Here is a 14644-nt window from a genome sequence, read left to right as displayed (position 1 = left end):
AGCTGCCCAGATGACATTTAATCACCTCTCAAATTTGTTCAGAATGAGGGTTTTGGTGGTTCAGATAGAGCTATTATTTTTGTTTTCAACAGTGATGGCTCATACGTCCGATCCATCCATTGCTGCTGCTATCTGGAATTAACTGAAAATACGGAGAGACATGTTGCGTGACCTTGGCACCATGGCGGTGGAGCAGAGGGTAGAGCTGAGGAGACTTTTTTTTTTTTGCTTCTGACAACTAAACTGGGTAACACGTCGAAAAAGAGGTGGAGGAGCAGAGTGCAGAGCTGTTGGTTGCCAAGCACAAGATGACTGAGCTGGAGAAGGAAGATGCAGGTAGAAATATTTTATATTAATGTATTTACATATGGAAATATCTCTAGACCTGCCAACAACTCCTACATGAATGAAATGTGTCACAAGCCAAAAAGGATGGAAACACTAGCTTAATCTTTAATAAGGTATTATATTTTATAATAATATGTTTTTTTCTGTATATATATCAAAAGTAAAAGGAAGGAAGGTTAAGGGAAAGCGGGTACATCTCACACACTCTGCAACAAACCGTAAACAGATGATTCACCACAGTATTGAAGAATTGCTCCTTATTCTGAGGATTAAAATAAATGGGATCCTGATTCTATGGATGCAGAAATAATATCCACAATGATTCACAGGCATATGTGCACATTTTCTTGCTTCATAACTGTCAGTGCTGCTGTGAAATACAAGTCCTTTAGTTGTAAAAGTTTCCACAGAGTCAATATTTTGGTTTGTTTGAAGTTTGGTTTAAAGGACTTCATTATGATTTCTATCACTGTTTATTCTTTCAAATATTGATTCAAATGTTATGTTTTTTCAGGAATAAATACATTTTGCTCAAGGCTATGCTGAATATTTTTATATGATTTCTAATAAAAGTTTTTACAACAGGTTGGAGATTGTTTTTGAATAGATGTGTTGAATGTATATTAGCCGCTTATTCTTTTCCCCTTAAAAAATACAATTGTAGTGCAATCAGCAGAGCTGTCGGGTTTTGGACAGTGAGAAAGGCCTGGACAATCAGGTCAGGAGAGTTGCCACTATTAAAGCAGCATTAAGTACCACTAAGACTAAAGTGCTACTGCAGAAGAGAATTGTAGAGGATCTGGACAAAACAAAAACATGTTGGATACCAAAAATGATATAAAGACCAAGCCTTTATTCTAGTGTGGCTTGTGTCTGAATGATCAATGAGGCAGTTTCAGGCTAAATAATGATAAAAGAGCATCTGATTTTCATACTACTCACATATTACTAATTATTAGTTAGTTTTCTGAAACATACAAAGTCCCTCGCACATAACAGGGAAGTAGCCTCAGTTACTACCAGCGAACCTTGTTTTTTTTTTCTCTTACAAATCGTCACAAATGATGACCTCTACTATTACTAATATTCACCGTACTTATATCTATTATTAAAAAGATCATAAAAAATGTCCTCACTCTTCTGTCTGCACTATCAGAGCAAGAAACCAATTGACAGCCCATAGCATTTTTGTTTTTTATTTGTTTTTATTTAAAGCCTGAGAAAGTCACATAATGTAAAGTTAACTATTAATGTCTGTACCACAATTAAAAAAAACAACTAATAGATTTTCCATTTTACTAATTATACTTAGTCTGGATATCTCAGGTGAAAGATGTGTAGATATAGAATTCAGTTTTATTGAATTGCTTTTGTTTCCAGTTCCATACAGTATATAAAAATGTTCTCAGTGCGCACAAAAATGACGTTTTCCGAGCATTGACCACTATTTATCCCTAATCCATCACATTTTTCGAGGCGTGCGTAGCTCCTCATTTTCCATTGTAATTTGCATCATGGGACTATGGTGTCCATCAACATCACACACAAACAAACCTACCAACTTTACAGAACATGCTGTCATTTTTGCAGTGGGTGCACTCATGCGACATGTTGAGATACAGCCGCTGAAGAAGATAATTCAGGCTGGCAGCTTGAGACCGCTGCTACTGTGACATGACTTACTCTTCTCATTGCAACATAAATCCAATTCACACTTTGAAAATGGAAGTGTACTTGAAGGGGAACTGCTCCGATTTTACACATCAATGTCTGTACTGCTCACCTCAAAGCTAGGCTATCTGCTCCTACCACTTGGTGCTACAGCTGCTGCCGCTGCTGCTATTCATAGGACCTTCCAAAGCTCTGAGTCTAAGATACTTTCAGTCCGAGTTGCGTAACTGAAATATGTTTACAGCTGTCTTGAAGAAAAGTTGGAGAATTTGGACGAAAAAAAATTTAGCTTAACCTTTTCTAACCTCAAGGCCTTCTGATCTGTCACAACATTTCAACATTCATTCTGTGAATTGAAAAAAAAAACAGATGGCGCATCATGCCTGGTTTAATTTGACATAAACATGAAAAGTCATTATGGAATATTTATGTTTCTTCAAAGGGAAGATTGCTTCCTCTGTTGATTTGAATAGTCGAGTGGGACCGTTCAACGCCGACACTCCATTGAAGTACAACTAAATCTTTTGTAGCATTGTCAATGCTCATAATCCCACATCGGGCGCAAGTAACAAACTGATCCAAGCTGTTCACATTCCTAATTGTCACTATGCTTTATGAATACAAATTTATTTTTACTTACGTTCTTATTCAGGCAAGTTCGTTGCACCAGTCAGAGGAGTCTACTTCTTCAGATTTACTGTATTTGTCGGCCGCAATTGGAGAATTTTGCACTTTACCTATACCGGAATAGCCAGAAATCAATGTTGAACTGGGATCACAGCAATAATGAAGGTCATTTGTGCCTGTCCAATGCATTAACTCTTCAATTAGATAAGGGAGATGTGGTGTACGTGCAGCTTCCCGCTGGATACGGTCTTGCTGATAATCAAAATAATCACTTTCAGTGGCTTCTTACTTTTCAGTATGTAAGTGATGGTCATGGTCACAGTATTAAGCTGCTTGTTTATGGTGAACCAAGACATGAGTAAATACTAAATAATTAGCTTTTGACTAATCATCCCAAAGAATTGAAACTGTTTTTTTTACATTTTATTCTGATGAAAAAGCCCTACAATACAGAGCTCTGAGCTAAAGTGCCTTTAACATTGAATCTGAGTTTTATGAACTGCAAGTTAATTTAGAGACATACTCTGTTGTTTCTGTTAATGAAGAGGACAGGGCCACAAGGTGGATTGCTTTGTTTGGATTAAATCGTTAATTACTTCTATGTAGTCATCTCAAGATAAAAAACACATTTGTTGGCACACTTGATCAAAGGTGAGCTTAGTGAGAAATGCTTCATTGCATTTGCCGAAAGAAAACAAAACAAAGAAATGTGCCAGATATGCGCCGTATACTGAAAATACAAATGTAGTAAAAACAGAAAAAAATAGAAAAACATTTCAAGTTTATTCACGAGCACACACTAAAAACCCTGTGAGGCTGTACATTGAGCTAAATGCTAAACAGCTAAAAGCTAATGAGCTACATGCTAACGCACTCACAATGACAGCGCTAACATGCACGTGCTAAGCAGGTTTAATATCCATCGTGATTTCCATCTTTTAGTTTGCTAGCCTGGTAACATTTGATAAACCAAACACAAATTACAGCTGAGTCAGATTCCAGGGCCGGGCCTAGCTGGTTATCACATTTTGTTAATAATGTAATTTTTCAACAAAAATTCTGGCCAGATCTTAAACATTGCACCTTTAATCACTTTGCATCTAATACTTGTGTACTTTTACTTAAGTTACATTTTGAACCTGACTTTCGACTTGTAATGTAGTGTTTTTATAAGGTAGCATACGTTTACTTAATTATTTGAATTCTTCCACCACTGCCTGGGGGAGACATAATTGTGTGTAGAGGGCAATATAAATAGTCTTCAGGTGACAAATTATTAGGAATTTAGAATAAATGATAATTATAGCTCTGTTTTCCAACTTCTATAATTATTTTAATCAACATCTTATTTAAAACAATGGAGCACAGCTCTGACTTGGGACATCAGTATTGGCCACTGACATTGCACTTTTAGAGACACCATTGATGAGACCCGCTGTACCAAACGCCATAGCTGTCATCAACAGCCCCTGTGAGTGAATCTAGCCCTGACAGAGCCCTTCTGTTCTAAAAGGTCTCCTTCTGCACAGATACTGAGGAAGCTGAGCAGCGCCAGAGCAGCTGGGCACGCTGAGGAGAATCAGGACTTGTGGGGAAGCTGGCAGGGGAAGACGGAGGAGACATAGTGGGTAATTGAAGCGCAGCGATATCTGCCATTTTGGCTCGTTACCTAAATAACAGCTTTGATAGAGGTGAATAGGCCCATAAAGGGTTGTGGCGGAGCTGATAAGTTTCAGTGTGGCTTGGCTGGTGTTGCGAGGCTCTTGGCATCCATGAGGGCTCTTGGCTTCCTGCAGCTGAGACCTGGATCGGCGAGACGGGCACCTGGGATTCCAGATGTCTTGGGGTGGAATCTATGGTGGCATCTCTCAACTGGCATTAGTGCCTATGGTGACATTCATCCTTCAGTCTGGCATGATGGAACTGGCAGCATCGAGCCAGCTTCAGAGCCACACATATCTGTCTGAGTGAGCACAGCTGAATGTTGTACTTCCCTCTGGGATGAAGAGAAAGCAAGAGTTTGTGCAGGAAACTAGGACTGCTGCGCTGTCTGGAAACTTGGAATTCATACAGATGCTAATGAAATGAGTATGGATTCCAAATATGAGCAGTAAAAACGCATTTTCCTAGAAAATGTCACTGAAATGAAAAATATTTATCTTTAAGCATGCAGCCAGGGCATTATGGAGATTAGAGCTGCTTTGAAAAATCTCTCTCATCTGTTTGCTTTGAATGCGTAGCAATGTTAATCTGGACTAAAGCTGCATTAAGGAATGTTTGCTTCAAAACATACAAGTACGGAGAGTATACGGAAATATACTTAAGAGGATGATCTAATGCTTTGGGGGATAGTTAAAGAATCTTCTGTCTGAGTCGGTCTATTTACAGCCTCAAAGTAACAACGAATTAAGTGGCAAATCCATAGGGCTTCACCTTGGCCTCAGGTGGAAACAGATACAGAGTTAGTGTAAGGTAAACTACACCACCGTGGTGCAATGCTGCGAAAGAGTATCTCATTTAAAGGATCCGTGTGTCTGTGTGTGCGCACAGATGACCGTGTACTAACTGTAAACCCCGCTGTTCAAGGATTCCACTGCATGACAGGCGTCGGTAATCACTGTTATTTTCCTACCGCAATAAACACAACATTTCATGACAGCTCATAAATTGTTGAGCAGTCTTCAGTCTTCCCCGGGGTTGTTTAGTCAACATCTACTTCCATCACTTCTCAAAGCTCATACAAACATAACGCAACAGCATACATTCATCACTGGGTTTTCCCCCTGAAAGCATTTTTTCAAAGTTCACTGTGTTGCCTGCATGGGGTCTCGTCCCACACTCAGCTATTAGTTCTTCTGATTCTCCCCACGGGATTAACCATTTGCATTGAATAACAACAGCCGATGCGTTTGTAGTCAGGTTATACCATTTTGGGGGTATTTGTATGGTTAATTTGGCTAATATTACAGTGCCGGCAAGGCAGCAGATATACTCAGGTGGTGCTGAAAGGCCAGCTAAAGAACAGTGATTCATGTGAATGAGAGAAAATCTGGTCTCCAGAGGCAAAAAGAAGTGTTTAATGGGAAGTTCACGCTCTGTTACCTGCCTGACAGGAACAATCTCCCTCACTCACCTTGTTTGCCACTCAGTGGCCTCTGTATACAGGCTGCTAATTAACAGAGCTCCTGAATGCTGCATGAGCAGAATGGTTACATGCGCAGAGAAACCTGGCTCATTTGGAGAAAGCTATTTATAGTAAATGCATTTTATATTCAAATCACATCACAAAGGTATCAGTCAAACACGTATTCAGAAATTGGCCATGGTAGAGCTTTGATACTCTAGATGAGATGTTTATTGGTCTTTATTTTAGGTCAAATAGAGATATGTGGACAAATATAATTATTTTAATGTGACTGACGTTTTTATATACTTTAAAAAAATGTATTTTGTTCTTGTAAATCTATCACCAACATTTTGTCATGATCTGAATTTACCTTTTTAGAAGCCTGAAGTAAAAAATTCCATTCGACCAACAGATGAAAACATATAGTAGTGTCCTTATAAAGGTGTTAAAAATTACATTTTGAGCATTTTTACTGCTTCTCAACGGCTCTAATCATGGCGACGGCTAAGTCGGCGGATTGCATCTAACTGTGCTAGCAGCGCTAACGGTGTAAACAACATCAAAAGTGCTGGCAGAATTAAGAGCTAACAGTGTTTAGCTGATGGGCCGTTGAACGGTTGAATATTTTATAGCGCACCTTCAATAGTAGATTTATATAATTTTTATATAATTATTACATATTTGCTCATGCTTAACTCACAACATTTTGTGAGACTGAAAGAGATAATGATGTAAAAAAGCTGCCAACCTCCGTAAATAAAACGTGTGTAGTTAATGCTCCAAAAGAAACTGGAGCTCAGTTGGCAGTGCGGATGCTGTGAGGTAAATGCTGATATCAGTGTTGATGTTTAGCAAGTATAACGTTTACCATATTCAGCAAATTGGTTAAGCGTGTCAGCATGCTTAGATTTGCTAACTCATAAACTACAACTGAGGGGAATGCCATTAGTTTTGCAGGCATTTAGTCACAAAGCAAAGAATAGATGGAAAGTTAGAGGGTTGCCACAGTCAGCAGGATACATCATCTGGGAACCGTGAATTTCTGAACCACCGTTTACATACACTTACAGAAAAAATAAGCCGCTGGTAGTCCATCTCTCGCTGCGAGTCACGTCTGATAACACTTTGACTTCTTTATTCATGCAAGCATGTAAATGTCAGTTTCTCTGACAGGCACAAGCCCTGCTCTTGTGACCTTTAGCTGTGACCTTTAGCAGTCCCAAAATGCTACTTTGGGAAAGCAATTTATTGTCCCCAGCTCTGCTGTCAAAGAGGAATGTCACATGTGTCTGACTGACTACGAGCTGTATAGCTCATGTTGCTGGGATGGCGCTGAAGGAGCTTCACTTGGCTGGCTGTAGATTTCAGTGTGTGTGTGTGTAGGAAATATACATTATGTGTGCATTCAGTGATTATTCATCAATAAAATATTATATAATATATTTTTTTACTTGCTATACAAATGGTTTTATTCATGAGCGGGTATCAAATTACAACAAAGGCTAACGTTAATTGTCACGTTTCATCTTTATTTAAGTAAATTAATCAGAACGAGGAAACCGTGTCTCACAGATGCAAAGCAACAAACATTCATCATCAGCTCCGGAAAAAAACAATGCGTTTAATTTCTGCAGCCAATCTTTTTTTGATTGTTGAGCCCTGCATGTGCACACACTTGCACATACACCCACTGTGTGTCTGCATTGCTTTTTCAGGTAGTAAGAGTGAACTCAAGGTAGACAGATTGATTCTCCAGAGTCACACAGCGCTGGGCTGTACATTTGGCTGGATCAGGCCCCCCCCTCCCTTACCTCAAACCGACCAAATGGCGGGGTGATTAATAACACCCCCTCCATTACCCTCAGCACACAGATGGGATGCCAAGTTGAAGGTTGATGGAGAACAGCACTGTGTGTGGTGTTACACGCCATCATACAGATTAGAGTTTGGTCTTCAGGCGTCGCCCTGCTCCACCTTTACCCTGCTGCCTTGCGCGATTTGTATCCTTCAGCTATCCTTCTTCTGCTGCTGATGCCATTTGTCACTGCAGGGCTGTGCTGAAGTCTCCTTTAAAAGTCGGGTGTAGGGACTCTTCTACTCCGGTTTTGAGTGATTTATGGAGTGCTGGTGCGTGCTCACCGTGCTGTCGTATAACAGTACTTTCCTCGAGGAACATCAAAGTCTTCAAAGTTGTCAGAGCAAACCACACAGGACAGAAGTGTCCCACACGTGTGACTGCTTTCACTCTGGTTGAAGCCATCTTCAGGTCATTTATAAGAGCTGCAGAGAAAGTCAAATTTGACGAGATCGAGGGCACCAAAGCGCTACAAATGAGATATTCTAAAAATGAATCTGTACAACTCACACTCTGACAAGTCCGTTGTGTACGAAGCAGATTTTAATTTATGCACAGTAACACAAGCAAACTTAAAAAGAGTTAGTTTCAACTGAACAACCTTATATTTGGTTGTACACTCTGAACAGAAATATCTCAACTTGATGAATGGATTTCATCTCGTAGTACATGGGTGGCACTCTAGTTGGGGTTCAGGAGAGAAGCCTTTGCTACGCTCCATCTGTACATAAACATCCTGCTCTCACAAATTACTTATTTAACTCAGAGGCCAAAGGAATAGCGAACACTATCAAAATTCAAAAACATTATTTTTTGTTTTACAAAAAATATAAAAAGTACGGTGACAAAGACTTAACTTGATGTAGGCTGACATGAATACTACTGATTACTTGTCAGAATGCACATGAACTTCTTTCTTTTCAAAAGGAAATGTTTTATTCTTTAAACACTTGAGACATTGAATAAATGTATTTAGAAAAACTACAGACACAGGCTTCAAACTTAACATTCTGTACAAAACATATTTACCTTTAAAAGAAAAAAATGTATAAAAGAAAAAGCAAAATAAATGGTACACTAATCACTGCTAGCTGCTAGAGCTTGTAACAGAAAAAAAGTGGACAAACTTGACCACAGACTTCAAATATCTACATCCTGATTTTAGGACTGGGGGTGGATATTGATCCATCTGGAGATCGCTGCAGCAGTATATGGTAACAGCCATCAGGCATCACCACAGTCTTTATTTTTATGACTTACAAAACCAGTCCTGAATCAAAGACCAGCAAAAAAAAAACGCTGCTTGCGAGTCCCCAACCCTGGAATGCAATCAACCATGCAAAAAACGAAACAGAACGTCAGAGAAAACACGTCAGATGAAGTCATGCAAAGCGGTTTTGTGGTTATTTCCCATCATTACAAATACAGGTTTGTTTTAGAGGCGTCACAGGAAAGTTAGAAGGGGATCATCATTTCCCAGTCTCTTTGAGTTGAGTTATATTTTTCCCTTTTTTGTCCACATCGGGAATTCCAGTTTCTCAGTGAGAGGCAAGGCAAGTTTGCCCACAAAAATTGAACTTTCCGAGTGTACCCCAAGGCACCTGAGAGAAAGTGGGCATTTCACTCTGTTGGCAACACCGCGTGTCTGTGTTTTCATTACATACCAGCTGCCATAGAGTCTGAGAGTGGGACTATCCCCCGCATGGTGTCACGAATCTCAATACAAAGCACAAAGAAAAGAATACAGTCAAAATGGATGACAGGGTTGGTGTCCCAGCTATGGTATGGAGTCTGAAATGCCAAATATAGGCTTAATAGTCATCATAGGTGTTGAGGTCGGTGAAGTATGCGTTTGTGTAGGTCTTCCCGGCAAGCTGTGGATTGAAGTACTTATTTCTTTCCTCCAGAATCAGATTGTTTTTGTTGAAGGCCTGTGGATGAAAAAAAAAGAAAAGAAACGGAGGGCAGTCAGTACAGATCAAGGGGTTGTTTAGCCCAGATGGCAAGGTAAAAGCAAATCCATCTAGCCCAAAAAAGAAAAAAAAAGGAGCAACACAAATCAATGAGAGGTCGCTCAGTGAATGAAACATACATTTCACAGAGCGAGGGCAAAGCGTTTGCAAACAGGCTGGAAAAATGATAAGCCACCACAGGGCTAAATTATTTTGATGCATGTCCGTATGTCCACCTCTGTCTTCTCTAATACCCAGCATCAGCAGTTTTTATGGCCCTCCAATTGTTGGTCCTCTAGGACAATCTAAGCCATAAAAATTGATCATGGGTGAGTCTCTTTTCTGTTAAACAATAAGCAAGAGCCATGGGGGCATCTTCTCTGTCCCCGCGTGACAGAGTAAACATGGAAGGAGCTTCTGATGTGGTGCTTAATACAGCATCAGCAATTTGCCAAATGGACCCGTTCATATGCAGTCTGTTGGAGAGAGTGTGTGTGCTGGGAGTCCCTTGGGGCAGTGTAATTGAACACTTGATGATGCTGCATTTGCTGTTGATGGATGTTTCCAACTGACACTGATAGCGAACGAGTGTCCTGGACCAAAAAAACAACTCATATTTTGCTTCTTTCCCATTATGTGATTTGCACACAAAGGGAATGTAATCAACACCACTGCAGCCCCGGCGACGGTTATGCGTCTCTGCAGGTGGCCCCATGGCTGCTTTTAAACAGCTGTGCTACAATGCTTATTAGCATGATCTACTTTGTCTTCCCGCCTCAAACCTCTTTAATTGGCAGAAGAATGATTACGTTCGAGTTTTCGGTGCAGTAAACAAAAATGTGCTTCATCGAGGAAGTGGCATTAGTGATAGAGAGGTAACAGAGGTGCATAATAAACAGCATAACAATGGATTTTCTTTCTCAACCCATCAAATAAACCATCAAGTAAAAATAGAGGATAAAACAAGGAAGACGAACATGAAAAAAAACATGCAAATGGAGGCACTTGTTGAAAGAGAAAAAACAAAGGAGGGATACACTGCCTTCTCACAAGCCGGGAGGGAGAGGGGGGAGGGGGGGTGATGGAGGGATGAAGGGGTCCGAGCAGAGAAAGAGAAACTAGAGTCTGTACTCCAACCTGCCAAACACAGGAAGTGCCACAGGAAGTGGAAGGGCAGGGCACAGTGGGGAAGAGGAAGTAGTGGTGGTTGGGGTCAAAGAGTTGTTGGGGGGGATCGAGAGGCGTGATGTTGTAGAGGTTAGTAGAAAATCTCCAGGCCACGCATTGACACCCCCATGTTAGCAGAGTGAGGCTGGTGCATGGCTGGGTCGTCCAACGGCAAGAGTACCGATACATCTGGCTGCAGGGAGAGGAATGGGCAAGAATCATCCTCAAAGAAACCCGAAGGCCGTATTCTGTCTGAGCCTAAGCAGTCACCATGTAGCTGTACATAAAACTGCAGCTACATGGTGACTTGGGTTTGTGATCATGAACTAGACAGCTGGAAATACATAACAAACGTAATGACTGATAAACATAAAGATTTGAGCCAAAAACTCTCAACTTTGGCATCAAGTGTTCATCATTCCTCCCTATAAACGCTCAAAAGAGGCATATTCAGTTTTGGTTCACTTAATGGTTGAATATTCACTGCAACAACCAAAACGTTTTAGGGTCTGTGAGTGAGGGTTGGAGACAGAATGTGCTTTTGGAAAATTAGACAGTGATCATTTTTCATGCAGATCCTTTTGTATTTCCACACGGTCTGTCTATATTCTATCCGCAATTGGACAAACTGAATTATGCTCTATGCGTCTGACTCTAATTGCATGACAGATGAACGCGCCTCACACCTTTTGTTCTGCAGTGAAATTACATTCAGAGATGTTTGCTCCGAGCCATAAGTAGTTCTTGCAAACAGAGTTCCAGGTATTAACTTAGTTTATAATATATGTCTGATTTTGAAGACTTCCTCTGACAGGATATCAAACACAAATAGAAAACCTGCCAAAAACTGCTGATTTATGAGCCCTGTAATAAAAACAAGTTATAATACCAAGCTGAGTTTCAGTGTAAAACTTTAAAGAATACCAATAGACTGTGGGCTAAACCCCTCCCTTGAACGAGTCTGTAAAGCTTTGCATTTCCCTTCAATTTGAAGGGGTGCATATGAGGCTGAAGCAAAGGGAATTAGCATGTTCGTTTTTTAGCTTACTGCCTACCAGTGTTGTAGCCAAAACTACCGAAACTGAGACCAAGAGACAAGATCAAGATCAATGCGGGGCGAGTCCCACACTGCCATGAAAGACTTAAAATGTGGAACATGCAAGCCATAGACACTCCTCAAAGTGATCTGAAAGATCCACATTAACATGCAAATAACAATAAAAATCCTCTTAATTTACCTTTTTTATTGGCATGTTGATTTTAAGTGTGTATGTAAAAGTGCACCATGAGAAATATCTTGATAAAATAATCAAAAGGCATTGCAGAGGTGAAATATATGTGTGGACATTGTCTTTTGGTCTCTAAAAGTAATCACATTAATGATGTTAACAAATAAATCTGATAATGTTCAGGCAATTCAGGGATATCCTAGCAGTTGTGGTCCTGACCAGTCTTGAAATTAAATTTGGAGTCCTCTTTTGTCTGAGACGAGACTGAGTAAAAACGCAATTGATTCCGAGACGAACATTCAAAAAGTTGTCTTGAAACCAAGAATGATCTCAAGTACTACAACACCGCTGCCTACATCAGTAACTGGGTGTTACTCCCTAGGCCACCAAGGCCCTGGATGCTATCAGGCTAAGATTAGCGGCACTGATGTGCTCTTCATTGGATTTAGGGAAGTTTACACACCAGCAACCCTAATCAACAACAAGCTGGGCTTAAAGAGATCCCAATAAAAAAATAAAATCAATATTAAAAAATAGTAATTTTTCTCAAAAGACATTTTGACATGCTGTAGGAAAAGCACAGCCTTAAGTAATACTTAAAAATGAATGATGGCTGAATTCTATTCCAGCATTTTCAGGGTATTGTTGCTCACTCTAAATGGGACTCTCGAATAAAGCAAAGCCATCGTTGGTGTTACTAGTAACACGCGTACAGTTCCTTCTATGACAAGTCAAAATGTCCGCTGTGAAAAAGGCCTCTGGTTAGTCCTCGTCCTCAAGCCTTTTTTTTTTTTTGTCATATTAAAAGTGAACAAGTGAGCGAAGCAGCAGGGATCATACTTTTAATACTAGGAGTAACTAGCTCCACACTGCAACACAAAAGCAATGCTACTTCTTAACATGTCTTATTCGTCGACCTTTTGCCTAGACATGCTTTATCCTCAGTCTGACAGTGTAATACCACATATATAGCTATCAAGTGTATATTTAAGGACTTGTTGTAAAACGAGTCAGCTGGGAAATTTTAAAAGTCAGCCACAGAGGGAATAAAACACATGAAGCTAACATTACTTTAGTAAGCTGGATACTGTAACAACAGCTAAGAAAATCCATTATTTAAAAAAGCGTCAATTATTAATGTAAACTGCATATATGCAATTGGAAAGCACACAGGCATAGCAACAGTAACTACAGTAGGGGGGGGGGGGGGGGGCAGCTTGCTGCAGCTTCTCTCTATCATTTATGCCATGAAGCCTCCCATGCCCTATAGCTGCTCATCAGCAGGAAGATCAACAGGTTCAAAAGCCTTTAAGGGGCCTGCTAGTGCCAGACTGTCTTACAAATGTAATTGCCGAGAATATTTTGTGGCAAATTGTTTGATTGGTATTAAATCATGCAACCAGATTCATTACTTCTGACGCTTCTTTTTAGGGTAAACAATGCACAGGGAGTAGAAGTTATTGAAAGGCTCTATAATACACAGCACTGGGAACCTTTAAAAAAAAAAAAAAGCCCAGCTGTGGCACAGTGTAGCTGTGGACAAGCACTAATCACCAGGCTCAGACTGGCACTAAAAGCCTGATGTATCAGTGGATGAGAGGCTGTTTGTACCATGAGAGTAGCTGGATCTCTGTCACTGGATCTGGTGCATCCGACTGTCTGCAATTTTGGATCAAATAATTACACAAAAAAAACACCCCACCTGTCTAAGCAGGGAAATGTGCAGATGCAGAGCATCTTGGCCGATTAATTTCCCACGCACCGATTAGTAATTGCATTAGTATGTTATGAGAAAGCAGTGTATGACCACTGACACAGAACAAAGTCACACACTGAGACACACAGCAGAGGAGCACACGGGAGATGTACGCACAACTGTCTATCTGTTACACAACTAGAGAGTGTCAGTGCACGACAGGAGGTGGCGTGACAGTGAGAGTCATGCAGTAAGAAACTGTATTTAATCACAACTGACACTGGAGGAAGAGGCAAACTGTTGCTCAACGACGGGGAGGGGGAGTGTGACATCAATTGATTAGGTCAAACAGTAAGGAAATGTTACAAACTGCTGCTTTGCCTCTACACATCTGGACATCAGTCAAGTGTGACCCCCGCAGTCAACCCCCAGTGCAAACCTGTCCACAGACCTTGATGGCTTCCACCGAGTCGTATTTGTCCAGTTTGTTGATGTGGTTGGTGATGCTGGTGTTGAGCGGCGCGGCTGAAATGGGGTGGATGACGGTGGCATCGTGAGACTGCTGCTGGTAGCGCTGGCAGTACGAGTAGACCAGCAGGGTAACCAGACAGCCGAGGATCGAGCTGCTGAGCCCCACGGCGATCATGTGGAAGAGGTTAAAGTCTGGAAGAAGGGAAGGAAGGGTGGACAAGTCGGATGGAGGTCATTCTCGATCAGTTCACATGGTGAAAGTGGTAATTGAAGCTGCAATTCATATGGTAATGATGGAGTGTTCTGCAATAAAATAAATAAAAGACACTTCTCTTCTCGTGCAACTTTCATTTAAAAATTGTACCTATCAGCTATATTCACTGTAATGTAATTTATAGCTTAATTCTTCTCTGTTACTTCTTGTCGTGGAATTTATAAAAGTGTCTGTTCCCAGCCAAAAATTAAAAGAAGAAAAAGAGAATATATTTATATATTTAAAAT

At 40.5% G+C, this 14644-nt stretch overlaps 1 protein-coding gene across 1 annotated transcript in view; it reads right to left on the bottom strand.

The window, feature by feature from the left end:
* Window positions 1–8247: 8247 nt before the first annotated feature.
* Window positions 8248–14644, bottom strand: part of sema5a (sema domain, seven thrombospondin repeats (type 1 and type 1-like), transmembrane domain (TM) and short cytoplasmic domain, (semaphorin) 5A) — a 108683-nt gene continuing 102286 nt past the window's right edge. Inside the window, exons 21-22 of the mRNA XM_079181799.1 lie at window positions 14124–14335; window positions 8248–9559 (exon numbers count right to left, since the gene is read on the bottom strand). Coding sequence (XP_079037925.1) covers window positions 9440–9559; window positions 14124–14335 — 332 coding nt within the window. The 3' untranslated portion in view covers window positions 8248–9439. The remainder of the gene's footprint in view (window positions 9560–14123; window positions 14336–14644) is intronic.

This window comes from Pholis gunnellus (assembly GCF_910591455.1).
Source record: "Pholis gunnellus genome assembly, chromosome: 20".
NCBI lineage: Eukaryota > Metazoa > Chordata > Actinopteri > Perciformes > Pholidae > Pholis > Pholis gunnellus.
This window is presented reverse-complemented; position numbering and strand designations above follow the sequence as displayed.